Source organism: Apostichopus japonicus, chromosome 6, assembly GCF_037975245.1.
Source record: "Apostichopus japonicus isolate 1M-3 chromosome 6, ASM3797524v1, whole genome shotgun sequence".
In the NCBI taxonomy this organism is placed as follows: domain Eukaryota; kingdom Metazoa; phylum Echinodermata; class Holothuroidea; order Aspidochirotida; family Stichopodidae; genus Apostichopus; species Apostichopus japonicus.
Window position 1 is genome coordinate 4,563,639 of NC_092566.1, and position 13,918 is coordinate 4,577,556.

Here is a 13,918-nt window from a genome sequence, read left to right on the forward strand (position 1 = left end):
AGTCAGTTGGAGAGGGGCTGGAAAACGCCATATTGTTGACGTTTCCAACGTCAATGAACTTAATTTGAACTCGAGGCTAACCAACTCGAAATCTTTGTGATTCCTAAAGCCAGATCTCGAAAGAGATCAGCTCAGCTACTCAGAGGTGAACAAGTTGAATAGCTTCCGGTCATATATGGTGGCAATAACTCTCTAAATGAATTATACACAACAATAAAACAAAACAAAAACAAATTGTTTACCTCTGTTTCCAAGAAAGTTAAAACAACAACCACAACCACGACAACAACCTTGGAAACGACCAATCAGCAGGATTGATTTAATCCTAAATACAAACAGTATCTAGACCAATTTGTATGAACTCGGAGATTTAAGTTGAAACAAACAGAGCGGTGACAATCAATTCAAGACGATATTCCCTTTGTATGCTAATGACTAAGTCCCCTGGTAGCTGCCCAAGGTAAACCTGTTACGTAATCCCAAAAAACGGACTTAAAAGCGCGGTTTTATGCTTGTCGTATACCATTCATCGATTCTCCTGCATCACAGTCACTACTTAATAGAAGATTTGTACGCACAAGAGAAAAAACAAAATTGAAAATGAGACTTCTTCTTTTCCTGACTGCGTTGGCTTTTGCAGCTCCCTGTGAGTAGTTCATAATTTTTTCTTCTTTTAATTTGGTTGTTTCTCTTGACAAGACAAAGATGTAGGTCATTAGGCCTATTCTGCCGATATTTTGTTTTATCAATTGAAGCTAATTCTTGTCTAATAACAAGTGATTTTCATTTTTACCCTTTCTATCTTGCCTTTTTCATGGATTTTTTGTTAATATAAGTTGCCTTTGTCGTTTGGTCGAGAAATCCACAAATAGCCTACCTGTCAATCGAGATTAACACTAAGAATGAAACACATGTAGGAAATTTTAGTAAAGCGCCCTCCTTTATCTGTTTACAAAAAGAAAGACGCCATACGAGGCTCCAGTGGGTGAAGTCAATTATTTCACCTCCTCATATCTAGACCCAGGTAGCGTACAAAGGTGGAAAACTCCATTTTAAGCAAGGGCTAATAACTAATTCCTTTGATAAGTTTTTCTCAGTTATCAAGTGAATATGGAATAGTATTATTCGATATTAGATGCTGTCTCAAAATGTAATGATTTCTTAATGACGCCTCAACTGCGTACTCTCGGATCCTGCATTGTCGGATCTTAATAAATGTGCATTATAAGGTATTTAAACCCTGATCCAAAATGGAATGACCTTGTTTACAATAAACGATTCTGCAGGGCGACACATTTTAGGATACTAGTTATCATTTGAATACTTGCTAATTATCGAGAAATAAAAATACGAAAATTCTTCAACCAACAAAATGAAATTTTGATTTACACTTTTGCCTAAAAAAGGGCTGCATATTAGCGATTAAAACAGCCGTCATGGGATTCGTCTTAATGAACATTCAGCATTAATTTTGTTCTTGTGACTTCTGTTCAGATGTTTTGCTAATCGATTTTGCATTGAGAGCCAAATATTAAACATTTGAGACATTTTATTTGTGGACGCCATAAAAGACTTCCTTCAGTCAAGATTTCAAAAGAGAAAAAGTTGCCTTTAGCTGTATCTAATATGGATATTTTAACAATTTGCCAGATGCCAAAATGATAGACTGATCTATTAATTTAATCTCGTCAACTCAACATTTTGTAACAACAAAGAAATATCTAAACATTTTAACCGTACCTTTAAGATTTTATAGAAATAGTGTTTCATTTCACACAGTGACTTGTTGCCACATATACGTTGTTGACGAATAAATGTCCCGTTTCACTTCCGGTCGATTCCCAGAAATTTAAAGAAAGAATAACAGAATATAATCTAGATATTTATTTGGGATAGTTCCCTCTTTAACTGAGTTGTAGCTGTGTGTTCGTTCTCATTTATGTTCTTATTTCACAAATGGATAAACGCCCTGACATACCGAGTTACAACCGTAGATTGTTCCATTTATTTATGAGGGGTATTATACATCAATAAAGCTGTTTGTGGATTATCAAATTATATTGAGAATGACATTTCCCACCTCTCTCTTATTTGAATTAATTCAAAGTAGGCTAATGTTATCAAAATAGGTTTACACAATGACATTCGGGTGTTTTATCGGAAGGACAAACAACTGTGTTAGCGTAAAATACCCCTAATACATAAATGGTATAATCATTTAAATAACTGGAGAAATAAGATATTTGATCCTGGGTGGTGGATATCAATTTAGCGAGGTATTTATATGATATAAAGATTTAATCGGTCAAATCAGTTATCGCGTCTCATTATATTAATTTAAAAGGATTGTCTGGTGGCCCAAAGAAGTTAGCTTAAAAAATAGTAAATAATTTTCTAAACATGTTGTCAAAGTATGAGAACGCTAATGTTGAGTTTGACAGAGAAACGATTTTTTAATCGTTATGGATAGACATTTCAAATATGATTTGAACAGTACAATACGTGACGTCAGCTCTGCCATAGCAGATTGCGTCATAACCCACCTCCGCACAGTACCTATACGGCAATCACAACAAAAACAGCGTTTGTATACAGATAAATTTCTTCCTTAATTTCCGGTGAAATTTCTTTAAAATTAGATATGTTTTCAAAAACTCCTTAAGCCGCCATGTACTTGATCGGTGGTTCCGTGGTCTTTGTGTAACACAAGGTAAATTTTAACAGCAGACTCTTCAATGTTTAGGCTATACATCGCGCTATCCAGCTCCAACGCGAAAAATGTTCGCATGTAGGCTATACTCAAACGTTGACAATCGGACAGTTCTGCGAAGCCTAAGCTTCTCAGTGCTACATTCTGCTCTGACAACGATTCGATCAATTTCTTCAATAATTTCCGGTGAAATTTCTTATAAATTAGATATGATTTAAAAAACTCCTTAAGCCGCCATATATGTAGTAGATCGGTGGTTTCGTGGTCTTTGTGAAACACAAGATAAGTTTTAACAGCAGGCTCTTCGTTGTTTACACATCGCGGTATCCAGCTCCAGCGCGAAGAATGTTCGCGTGTATAGGCTAGACTCTAACGTTTACAATCGGACAGTTCTGCGATGACATCGATTCCGCCAAGTTTCATCTTTCGGTTTAACGAATACTTTACAAGTTTCATTTCACTGTTAATTTGATCCGTGAATTTTAATTCAGCGATTTCGAAGAACAGTTATTGAACTGTGGTTTGAGTGTGAGTGTACTATGTGTAACGCTATACAAGTACACCAACTGAGCATCGTAGTATATACGTTCGCGAGTATGTACGTTATATATATGAGGCAATCCAATGTGCTTACACGTGAGTTTATTTGCTGCGGAATTGGGAGTGCTAACTTCAAGTCGCCTGTTTTGCCTATCTGCAACCACTACGTCAATCACCATATTGAAGCGTTCGAACAATCGGTACTTTTGGTGAGAAACTGGTTAATTTGAAAACCAGATTTCTACAAGAAGAAAACGTCGAATTGGGACAATTTTTACATGGTTAGATAGAGAAAAATAATAACTACAAAGACAATGTATCAAAATCTTCCACCAGACAATTCCTTTAATGCAATGTTGCACCATGGATATTATCTTTATAATGTCTAGCTGCTCCCAACATTCTTAATGAAGTTACTTTAGTGGAGTAAGATTAAGCTTAACAGAAGGAAAAGGAAAAAAAACACGTAAACAACAAGAAACAAATAACAAAACAACAGAGAAGAGCTGTAGCGTTTAAATACTTTAATACCAGACATTGTTAATTCCATTTGCTCATCCGGGGATGTATTTAACACACTCGACTCTGAGTTTTCCAGTCAACAATGCATCACATGGTACTTACTAGCCAGGTGAAGGTTTTTTCTAATCTTGTTTTTTATTTGGATTTTGTCTACTTAATTAAATTTGCTTTGAATCGATTGCGCCTCCCCCCCCCCCCCCTCAAACCGCTGGACATAACATCCAGCGTCCATAACTTAGTAGGTTATAGGCGTCCACTATAATCAGCGGGACGCCTAGACTCGAATCCCATTGAACGAATTTTGTTACCGTTTACATTTTTTCTACCCTTTACTTCATAGAGGTAGTCAGTGTAGGCCCCAATTTTTTTAAATACTTTAATACCAGACATTGTTAATTCCATTTGCTCATCCAGGGATGTATTTAACACACTCGACTCGGAGTTTTCCAGTCAACAATGTATCACATGGTACTTACTAGCCAGGTCAAGGTTTTTTCTAATCTTGTTTTTTTATTTGGATTTTGTTTTCTTAATTAAATTTGCTTTGAATCGATTGCGCCCCCCCCCCCCCTCAAACCGCTGGACATAACATCCAGCGTCCATAACTTAGTAGGTTATAGGCGTCCACTATAATCAGCGGGACGCCTATAGACTTGAATCCCATTGAACGAATTTTGTTACCATTTATATTTTCTCTACCCTTTAACCATAAAGGTAGTCAGTATAGGCCCCAAATTATAGCACGCTATAATTGCTAGAAAGTTTTCGAAAAGTACTTTCCTGGAAGTCCTTACTCTCCAAATTTTTCTCAGATATATTTTAAGGAGCACACAAGATGACTGATTGTCCCAATAAGGAAAATTTCCTCGAAGGTTGTAATAAAAGCAGTTTAAGAATTTTGAACAAAGGTGACCAAATTTGAATATCTAGCATATTTCGGGCCAATACAGCTTACCTTTAAGTATGTATGTATGTATGTATATGTGATCTTCCCGCAAGCAGGAACTCGCGAAAGAAGCCATGGAGGCTTATAGACTCGCAAGCTGACCGAAGCCAATCTCTCGGCACACATCCATTTAACGTCCATGTCGGGAAGTTGTTATTGAACAACACCCTTGCCAGACGACACACATTGCTGTCGGCGGGGAATCGAACCGGGGAACCGGGGATCTAGGCGGTATTACTTAGAGAAAAAAGGCAAAGATAAGAAGAGCTTAAACCAATCAAACAAGCTGAGATAGGAGAAGTCAATAGGATAAAACTTTGGAAAACAGGAGGATATAAAAGTTGGACTGCTAACTAAGGGGTGAAAACACAAAAGCATACTATAGTACAACAATAAGAAAAGAACAATAAAAATGATGAATCTCCCACTATAAATACGAGTTGAAAAGGATACTAAGAAGTCCAATTAAAATCGTGTCAATAGCTATCTAGAGTTAACGATCAACTCACAAAGCCGATCCATTTTGTAGCAGTTGAAAGTCTTTTACGTAAACATTTTTAACCCTTTTGGTGAGACGATGTAAGCTGGGTAATCCAATAAGTCAACTTGTTTGTTTCAAGTCTGTACCAATGTTTTTGTCCGATACATGTGTGTGCGTGTGTGTGTGTGAGTGCATGGGAGGGCCCCGGAGGGGGAGGGGCAATTGTGGGTATGGACTTGAATGTACAGCGGATAGCGTTGTGGCCAAGTGCTTAAGGCAGTGGACTTGGGATCTAAGGATTGCAGTTTCGAGTCTTGGCCAGATCATTGCGTTGTGTCCTTGGGCAGGGCACTATATCTACATTGCCTCTCTTCACCCAGGTGTATAAATGGGGACCTGTGAGATAAAAGTGTCAGCTGGGCGCTGTTTAGCTGCTGCCATGTGGAGGAATTGTCTCTATGTTTCACAGGTTATCGTTGACCAGGGTAATAGTGTCATGCGCCTTGAGCACCGTTATCGGTGGATATGTCTGCGCCTTATAAATCCTCAATATTATTATTACAGATATAGGAACTTGATTGAACATTTTCTCATTTCATTTTCCCTTTTTTGTTTGTCTATAGCTTACGGGGTGCCAAGGAATGACATGCACGACAATGCAGGAAGTAACATCATGGATACAAGCGGAAATCTTCTGAAATGTAACCTTTGCAAGATATTTGTCGGTGATTTGCAGAAAGCTCTCGAAACACAGGTTGATGAGGTAATTACAACCAACTTTCAAAAGGACACGGACATTATTGTATAAACGAAAGAAGTAGGTCTATCGTATATATGATCAAACGCTCTGTTTCTGGCACTTATTTACATCCGTACAATGCTCATATCTCTCCTCCGCCACAAGCCCACACGTGTGTCAAGTCCTAGAAAAAGTGTTGGAAGTGTAGAGAGGGAGGGGGTTGTGGGTGGGGGTTGGGGTTGGGGAGTGGGGGAGGTGAAGGCCATTACGTTTGAGAGCCAAGTTAAGGAGATGACATAGGTCCTTCCGTTATAATGCACCCTGACCCCGTAGTTGTTTAATATAATATAATAACTAATGAAGGAGGGATGAAACTGTTGTTTTTAATTTCTTCCAGATTTTACCGGAAGTATTGAATACATATATTGTATTAGAGAAAGGAGAGGGGGGTAGGTGGGAGGGTGGGGGGGGGCGTGACTGGGTGGATTATTGTACCGGCATATAATATAAATCGATAAAATGCATTCTTTGATTCCCTTGTAGATAATAGCTGCCGCTGATAAGCTTTGTGCAAAGAAGCCTAGCATCTTCGGAGTTAATTGTACAACGGTTACTGATGAGGTCATTGGCCTCTTAGTCCAAGTGGTGGAAGAATTAGTAAGATCAACATTTATTTTTAAACTTTTCAATTAATATTCTAACTTTTCTTTTTACAACTACCCGCGAAGAGTGACAAGATTCATTTCGTAAAGAAATAGTTCACTTGTACGTCGGCGATAATTCATAGTTCATAAATTGATATTCCTGAGGCAATAAGCTAAAACAGGAATTCAAACCTTTTCTGACTGTCGTATCAGAGATTTGACTGAAAATTTTCCCTGAAGTATCCTTGCACCGTTCGATACCCCATCCCTTCCCCAGGTCCGTAGCCACAGTAACCGATGAGGGGGGGGCACATCAATGCAGGAGCTCCGTCCTGGGGAGGGGTCTAATTTTGAGACATTTTTGTTCATCTCAGGGGGCTTAGATGCCATATGACGCAGTCTTTTCTATCTATTCCTCTACATTTTTCATTTCATTTATCTGTTTGTATATTGTATACAACGTAACATGGTTTTGTTTTATTGAGCTTTATTGAGCTATACAGTTTTTTAAAGTAGTGATTGGGGGTGGGGGGGGGGCTACGTTCCTCCCCGTCTGTCCTTTTACAAATTGGCTTGTGCAGGGAGTCAAGTTAAGGTTGACAAGGTTTGGTTCTATACTCTTTCAGGAGGAATATTTGGAGTATAAATTTAGTCTAAATTTGTAATAGGACATAGTGCCATATGACCTTGCAGACATACCGCAACGTGTTCATGTGCTATAGCAATGTATATTTTTACGTTACAAATACACACTCTACTGCAGACTTGATGGGGGAATGCATGTCATTAAAAAAATTACCACTTTTACATTGTTATTGACCTTTCGACCTATCAGCCAAAAACAACAAGGGAAATGTTCTTAAACTGGTTGGCTCACACCTTGACAATATATATTTTGTTTTCTGTTTTGCTCTCAGACGGCGATGGAAATTTGCGAAGAACTTGAATTATGTGATGCGCAAGAAGAACTACTACCACCGAGATCAGAGAGAACATTTCTGCGCATGCTCAAATACTTAACGCGTAGGGCTGCCTTCAAAAACCAGATGCAGAAGAAGAGAATGATGCAATGTAAGTTGCACTCTGACTTCCGATAGTGATGCTGGATACGAAATCAAATGTTGTATGTCTCATCAAAAGCCAAACAAATCCCTCCTCCCATCAATTCAAGGCCTGACGAGAGGGTCAGTCAGAAGGATACAGTCTCATGAGGGGGGGGGGGGAGGGAGGGACAGGGGAAACATGGGATGGATAACAATAATATATATTGTCATTTTCATGATGTACTGTAGACTATTGCAAGGAATATAAAGGCTTAAAAAATGTGAACCGGTGACACGATTGTCTCCTGACCAGACCTGACTCACAATACCCCTGATCCCCCTCCCCCCCCCCTTCCATAACTTCTCCAGTTCTACATATAAAGCACAGCTATGATATAACAGTCTTCATGTCCTTCTCTCGTGCCGTTAAAAAATGCCCCCTCCCCTTTTACTCTTTAGTATACTCCTCCCTGATCACGGATAATTCCGATGGCGACATTCCGCATTGTTGAAAATAATGTCTTACCCCTAACTGGAAGTATGATATTTTGTACAAAGGTTATTTTCCTTTGTGGGGGACATGATTTAAGCATCTAAAAAAAAAAACATAGTTACCGGTACAGTACAATTGCCACATCACTCACACCGTTCTTGCCAGATGCGTTTAACAAAATGTCACGAAAATTAACCAAAATTATGATATTTCCATCATACAGATGCTGTGAGGATGCGGATTTGATTCATAAAGATTCATAAAACGTTCAGTAATGTTGCAAAGTAGTCAGTTCAACCCTATCATGGAGACCCATTGAAGTTCTCGTATTTATTATATTTCATTACTATTATGTTTGTTTGAATTTTCTTTTAGACTTTCGAATGGCCGTCGGGGAAGACTATCAGTGTGATCTGTGTGAGGGCGTAGTCAGCTTTCTTCACGACGCAGTCGCTTGTAACGAAACATGGGCAAGTGCATGTGTTGTAACCATTATGTGGAAAAAGTTGACAGAGGGATTTAAAAGAAATAAGGGGTTACCCATCCCCTCCCAAATCTCTGTCTTTTATAATCAATCAAATGATCCTTGAAAAAAATCCTCGAAAATTGATTTGCTTTTTTTTCAGTCTTAGCAACCCCTTCATGAAATTGAGAGAATATATATATATATATATTTGTACTATATAAAATGACCGAAATGACGTATGCACTAATTAACCTTTCAAACTTTTTTATCATACTTTTCAGACTGAGATTGCCAACTTACTGATTCCAACATGTCGATACTGTCCGGTTTCTGAAGAATGCGTAAAGTATTTTAAAATGCTGCCTGCCGAAGCCAAAAAATTTGCCGACAAATACTTGGTGAGTCTTCCGACCAACCTTCTGTTACTATATTGTTCAGGATTAGCAGGAATTGAACGTTTTTACATGGCGACGGTACAGCATATGACAACGCTGGTCACTACAAATATATATATATATATATATATATATATATACACACATATATATATATATATATATATATATATATATATATATATATATATATATATGTAGTGACAGGCATGTGCCGTGGACCATTCAAGACGAGATACAATTCCTATACTTAATCTTGCCGCAACAAAACCTACACAAATTAAACTAAATTATTTAAGTTTGGTATGGGGCCTCAAATAGACAAATAAAAGCAACATTTCTCTATAACATGGTCAACCGTGAAACGCGCCAGCCCCAACAAAAAGAACCGCTGCGCAGTGGAACTTTATGCATAAAAGAAAAGCTTGCGATTATCACCGCTCACTCGCAGAAAGAAAATATACTTAACAAAACAGAAGGAGCGTGCTTGTGTCCAAATGCAGATATAGAAGGCCACTGAGCCTTGGAAGGAGAAAGCGAGGTTATTCGAAAGGTTTTTTTCCGGTTTTAGGGAATCATTTGACTGCAGATCGCTGTACGTAGTGTTTATTTATTTCCCTGCCTTCGTTACAAATTTTATTTTAGTTATGGAAGATTTGTGATACCATATTGCTGGCAATTTAAAGCACATGATCACATTGCCATTGCAGTTAATAAACGTGGCCCTTCGTCAACTCTCTTTTCACATAAAGAAAAATAGTCGAACATTTTGGTGTTGGCCGTTTCAACTTGGCTATAGTTGTGATATGAAAAGTACCTGGGCGACGAAATGTTTAGAATCAAACACGGATTTCTCGCTAAGTACAGTTTCTAGTTCTTGACTTGATTAGTAAGAATTAATAATTAGTATTAATTATTAAGAATTCAACTAATGCGAAATTACTTTTGACGTTTTGACGAAAGTTTTGACGTTTTTTCTTCCTGTGCTGTTCAGATAAAATTCACAATCAGCAAATTTATATATTTTATAAATTTTAGATTAACGAATGTATCAAAAAATAATAGTAATAGTAGTAGTAATAATAGTAATAGTAATAATAATAATGATAATGATGATTATGATGATGATGATGATGATGATTATGATGATGATGATGATGATGATATAGGATATCGATCACCCTCTCCACGCTCCATTAAATAATTGTATTATCCCTCGTAGTGGGAGGATGAGACCTCCGAAGGCTCATACTAATCGTTACCCCTCATCTTTCATGGGACAAGCTGTTAGAATTTTTAATGCATCTTTTAATCGCTAATCTCTTGCCTTTGTCTTTCCTTCTTTCATTGGGTTCTTATCATATTTACCGTTTGTGATTTGTTTATACTTTTTATTCCTTGCCATTCTGTGAGCTTCGGCCCATCTGTTCCCGTTCCTTGTTATTAGCATTTCTTATGCTTTTATTGTCCTACTGTTTGTTCTCTTATTGTTGTATAGTATCGTTTTTATATCTTACTGTTTTATCTGCAAGCATGTAATTTCCCTATCGGATGCAATAAAGTTTATCTTATCTTATCTTATCTTATGATGATGATGATGATGATGATGATGATGATGATGATGATGATGATGATGATGATGATGATGATGATGATGATGATGATGATGATGATGATGATGATGATGATGATGGTGGTGGTGGTGGTGGTGGTGGTGATGATGATGATGATGATGATGATGATGATGATGATGATGATGATGATGATGATGATGATGATGATGATGATGATGATGATGATGAGGAGGAGGAGGATGATGATGATGATGATGATGATGATGATGATGATGATGATGATGATGATGAGGATGATGATGATGATGATGATGATGATGATGATGATGATGATGATGATGATGATGATGATGATGATGATGATGATGATGATGATGATGATGAGGAGGATGATGATGATGATGATGATGATGATGATGATGATGATGATGATGATGATGATGATGATGATGATGATGATGATGATGATGATGATGATGATGATGATGATGATGATGATGATGATGATGATGATGATGATGATGATGATGATGATGATGATGATGATGATGATGATGATGATGATGATGATGATGATGATGATGATGATGATGATGATGATGATGATGATGATGATGATGATGATGATGATGATGATGATGATGATGATGATGATGATGATGATGATGATGATGATGAGGAGGAGGATGATGATGATAGTAATAATAATAATATATTCTAATGTATGGGACAAAGCAATATTCAACACAAAATAAGTGGCCACGATCACACACAATAACCAAATATATATATATAGATAAAAAATGAAATAATAATTGCTTTAGAATAAATTTTGTTTCAAATTTTCCCTTCAAAATTTCAGGACAGCACTAATGATTGCCAACTTCTTGGATTGTGTCCAGAGGAAGAAACGTGGGCGGATTTATGGACAGAAGAAGACCTTGAGGAAGATGAAGAAGAACTAGAAGAAGAAGAAAGAGACGAAGAGGAAGAATTGCTGGAACTGATGGAAGAAACTGAAGCCTTGCAGGAGAGAGTACTGTCACAACTTGAAGCGATGAAGAAAAGGGCTTATTGGAGAAGATCCAAAAGACTTGGAATGAGAAAAGATTGGTATTTAGCCAAGAAAGCTGCACTTAAAGGAAGTCGGTTTAGGCGATACATCCCCTCTGTGGAGGTAGTGCTGAGTGGTAAGTCGGAATTACTGTTTACTATACGTTCCTATAAGGGAGCATGCGCAGAGACGCATCAGAAGGCTGATCGATGGAGAAGGGATATGAAGGTGTGGCGGTAATTGTGGAGCGCGGGGATCGGGGAGGGGGTGGGGGTTTGAATTTGGAGCTACACTAAGAAACATATTACAGGTTGTGTTAATTCATGTGTTAATTCATTCGTTCGGTCGTTTGTTGATGTATTTATTTATTTGATTTCTTTTTCTTATACTAGACACATTCGGGGATGAAGAAGCGGTTGAATACGGCTTTGGTAATTTAAGGCAGTTACCGGTAAGTATTTAAAGACAGGTGCATTACTACAAGAAAGCAAACTATTTACTATTTAATTTTTTTTTAAGATTTTGCATTTTTTGACATATTAATGCTTCAAATATTGTATCGCCTTTCTCTTTTTGAAGGAGGGACTTACCTGTGAGCTTTGTGAGGAAGCCGTTCTCATCGGAGGAAGATGGCTCAACCACCATGGGGTATGGTAACATTTTTTCTTCTTTGTGGTGTCAGAAAGAGGTGGAGATTATTTCCCACCTGCGTATTAGATACGATTTATGAGTAAGTTGTGTTGCCAGATGAGTTTTTTTTTTGGCGAATGCGTTTCCGTTCTTCAAGTTAACGATTCTATTATTTTTTTTTTCTTTTAACAGGCCGAACTAGAAGACATTGTAGCAACGTACTTTTCCGAATTCTGCGGCAAGCTACCACAAGCATGGCGATCAGAAGTAATATATATATATTTCTCTTTATTATGTAACTCGGGCTTTTTTGTTCGGATTATGAGATAAACGTCATCTCGTGTGCGTATCATTCTTACCCCGCTACCCTAACCCACCTACCCCCGCCTCGTCACCAAAACTAAAATTAGTCGCCAATAGATATGGAACCTGCCAACCGCAAAGCATTACTACCAACCGCAAAGCATTTTGGATATAAAATGGTCCCATCCAATCAAAGCCAATACCTGACATTACTTTTAGATGTCGAAAACTGCAGAGAAAATACTGTTTTGGTACTTTTTATCAACTTTCCTTTTGCACGATAGACATCGGAGCCAATACACTGTACTTTGCCTATACTTTTGACGTATTAACTGTTGAAGTCAGGCTGGTCTTCAAGTGCGTCATATATACAAGTGAAAATTTACATGGCGTGATACTTCAATACTTTTACCTCCGTCACACCCACTCCACTCCACCCCACCTCGTCCCCTTTTCAACTTAACACGAAAAGACTGATCAAATAAGTTAGCTCTAGGCAGAAACAGTAGCAAGCTATGACCGTTTAAATGTCAAGAGAAATTTAAGTCCAAACCATTTCATAATCCGATGGGATTGGGATTGTAATGGTTACACAAGTTTTTAGTGTAGATCTTACAGCAAGACAGCATGCGCTAGTTCCTTCATTCAAGGAGGCTGCAACTGCGTCCTCTTTTATATGAACTCCTCCCCCTCCCCCCACCTCTCCCCGGTTTCCGTCATTTAAAAAATGTTCATGACCATGTTATAAGTTTGTCTAATGTATTCAAATCAATTATTCTGTAGCTATAGCAACCACTGAATTAATGTTTCATTACAAGGAAACAATAAACATATATCTTGTTCTCGTTACTTCATTGTTTTTTGTTCTCTCTTTCGTTGCAGTGCAATGAAGCAATAACTGAAGAGCTGCCCTCAATGGTATCCGAGGTATTACGTAATCTTCTCCAACCTCGTGCTCTGTGTGGCGAAATGTTCGAAGTTTGCCATGTTAATGACGTTTGATGGGGGAAAATGAAGAAAAGCTCTTTGAAAAGCAAAGTCAACGAATCATTTTTATTAATTTTGTATTTTTTTATGGTATTGACGTAATTTCATTCTAAGATTCATTTCAATAAAACCCAAGTTTTTCATGTTTGCTATAAATATAGCGTATTAGAGTGCAAGATTCATTATTTGAATTTTCATGATCATGTCGAGGATAATGACACTTTCGAGGGACAAACCACATTTTTAAAGGTATCAGCTTGTATATTTCACTCCCACTTAGCGTGAAAATATTATCAATAAGCTCCACCTTACGTTAAAATGACTTAACTTCCCTCTTAAAAGAAATTGTTTCTTTGTGGAAACTCTTAACAGGTGAATACCCCATATTTAG

At 37.6% G+C, this 13,918-nt stretch overlaps 1 protein-coding gene across 1 annotated transcript; it reads left to right on the forward strand.

Moving 5' to 3' along the window:
• The first annotated feature begins 487 nt into the window (after positions 1-487).
• Positions 488-13,552, forward strand: LOC139968738 (uncharacterized). The gene is made up of 11 exons (XM_071973072.1): positions 488-646; positions 5,823-5,962; positions 6,482-6,595; positions 7,500-7,653; positions 8,494-8,588; positions 8,866-8,982; positions 11,416-11,743; positions 12,000-12,058; positions 12,187-12,255; positions 12,430-12,504; positions 13,423-13,552. The coding sequence occupies exons 1-11, from the start codon at positions 601-603 to the stop codon at positions 13,540-13,542; spliced, it is 1,317 nt and encodes a 438-aa protein (XP_071829173.1). The 5' UTR covers positions 488-600; the 3' UTR covers positions 13,543-13,552.
• The last annotated feature ends 366 nt before the right edge of the window (positions 13,553-13,918 follow it).

Coding starts and splice junctions, on each gene's coding strand:
- LOC139968738 (XM_071973072.1), top strand. CDS start 601: ATGAGACTTCTTCTTTTCCTGACTGCGTTGGCTTTTGCAGCTCCCT. Junction 6,596..7,499: donor TCCAAGTGGTGGAAGAATTA/GTAAGATCAACA, acceptor TTTTGCTCTCAG/ACGGCGATGGAAATTTGCGA. Junction 12,256..12,429: donor GATGGCTCAACCACCATGGG/GTATGGTAACAT, acceptor TTCTTTTAACAG/GCCGAACTAGAAGACATTGT.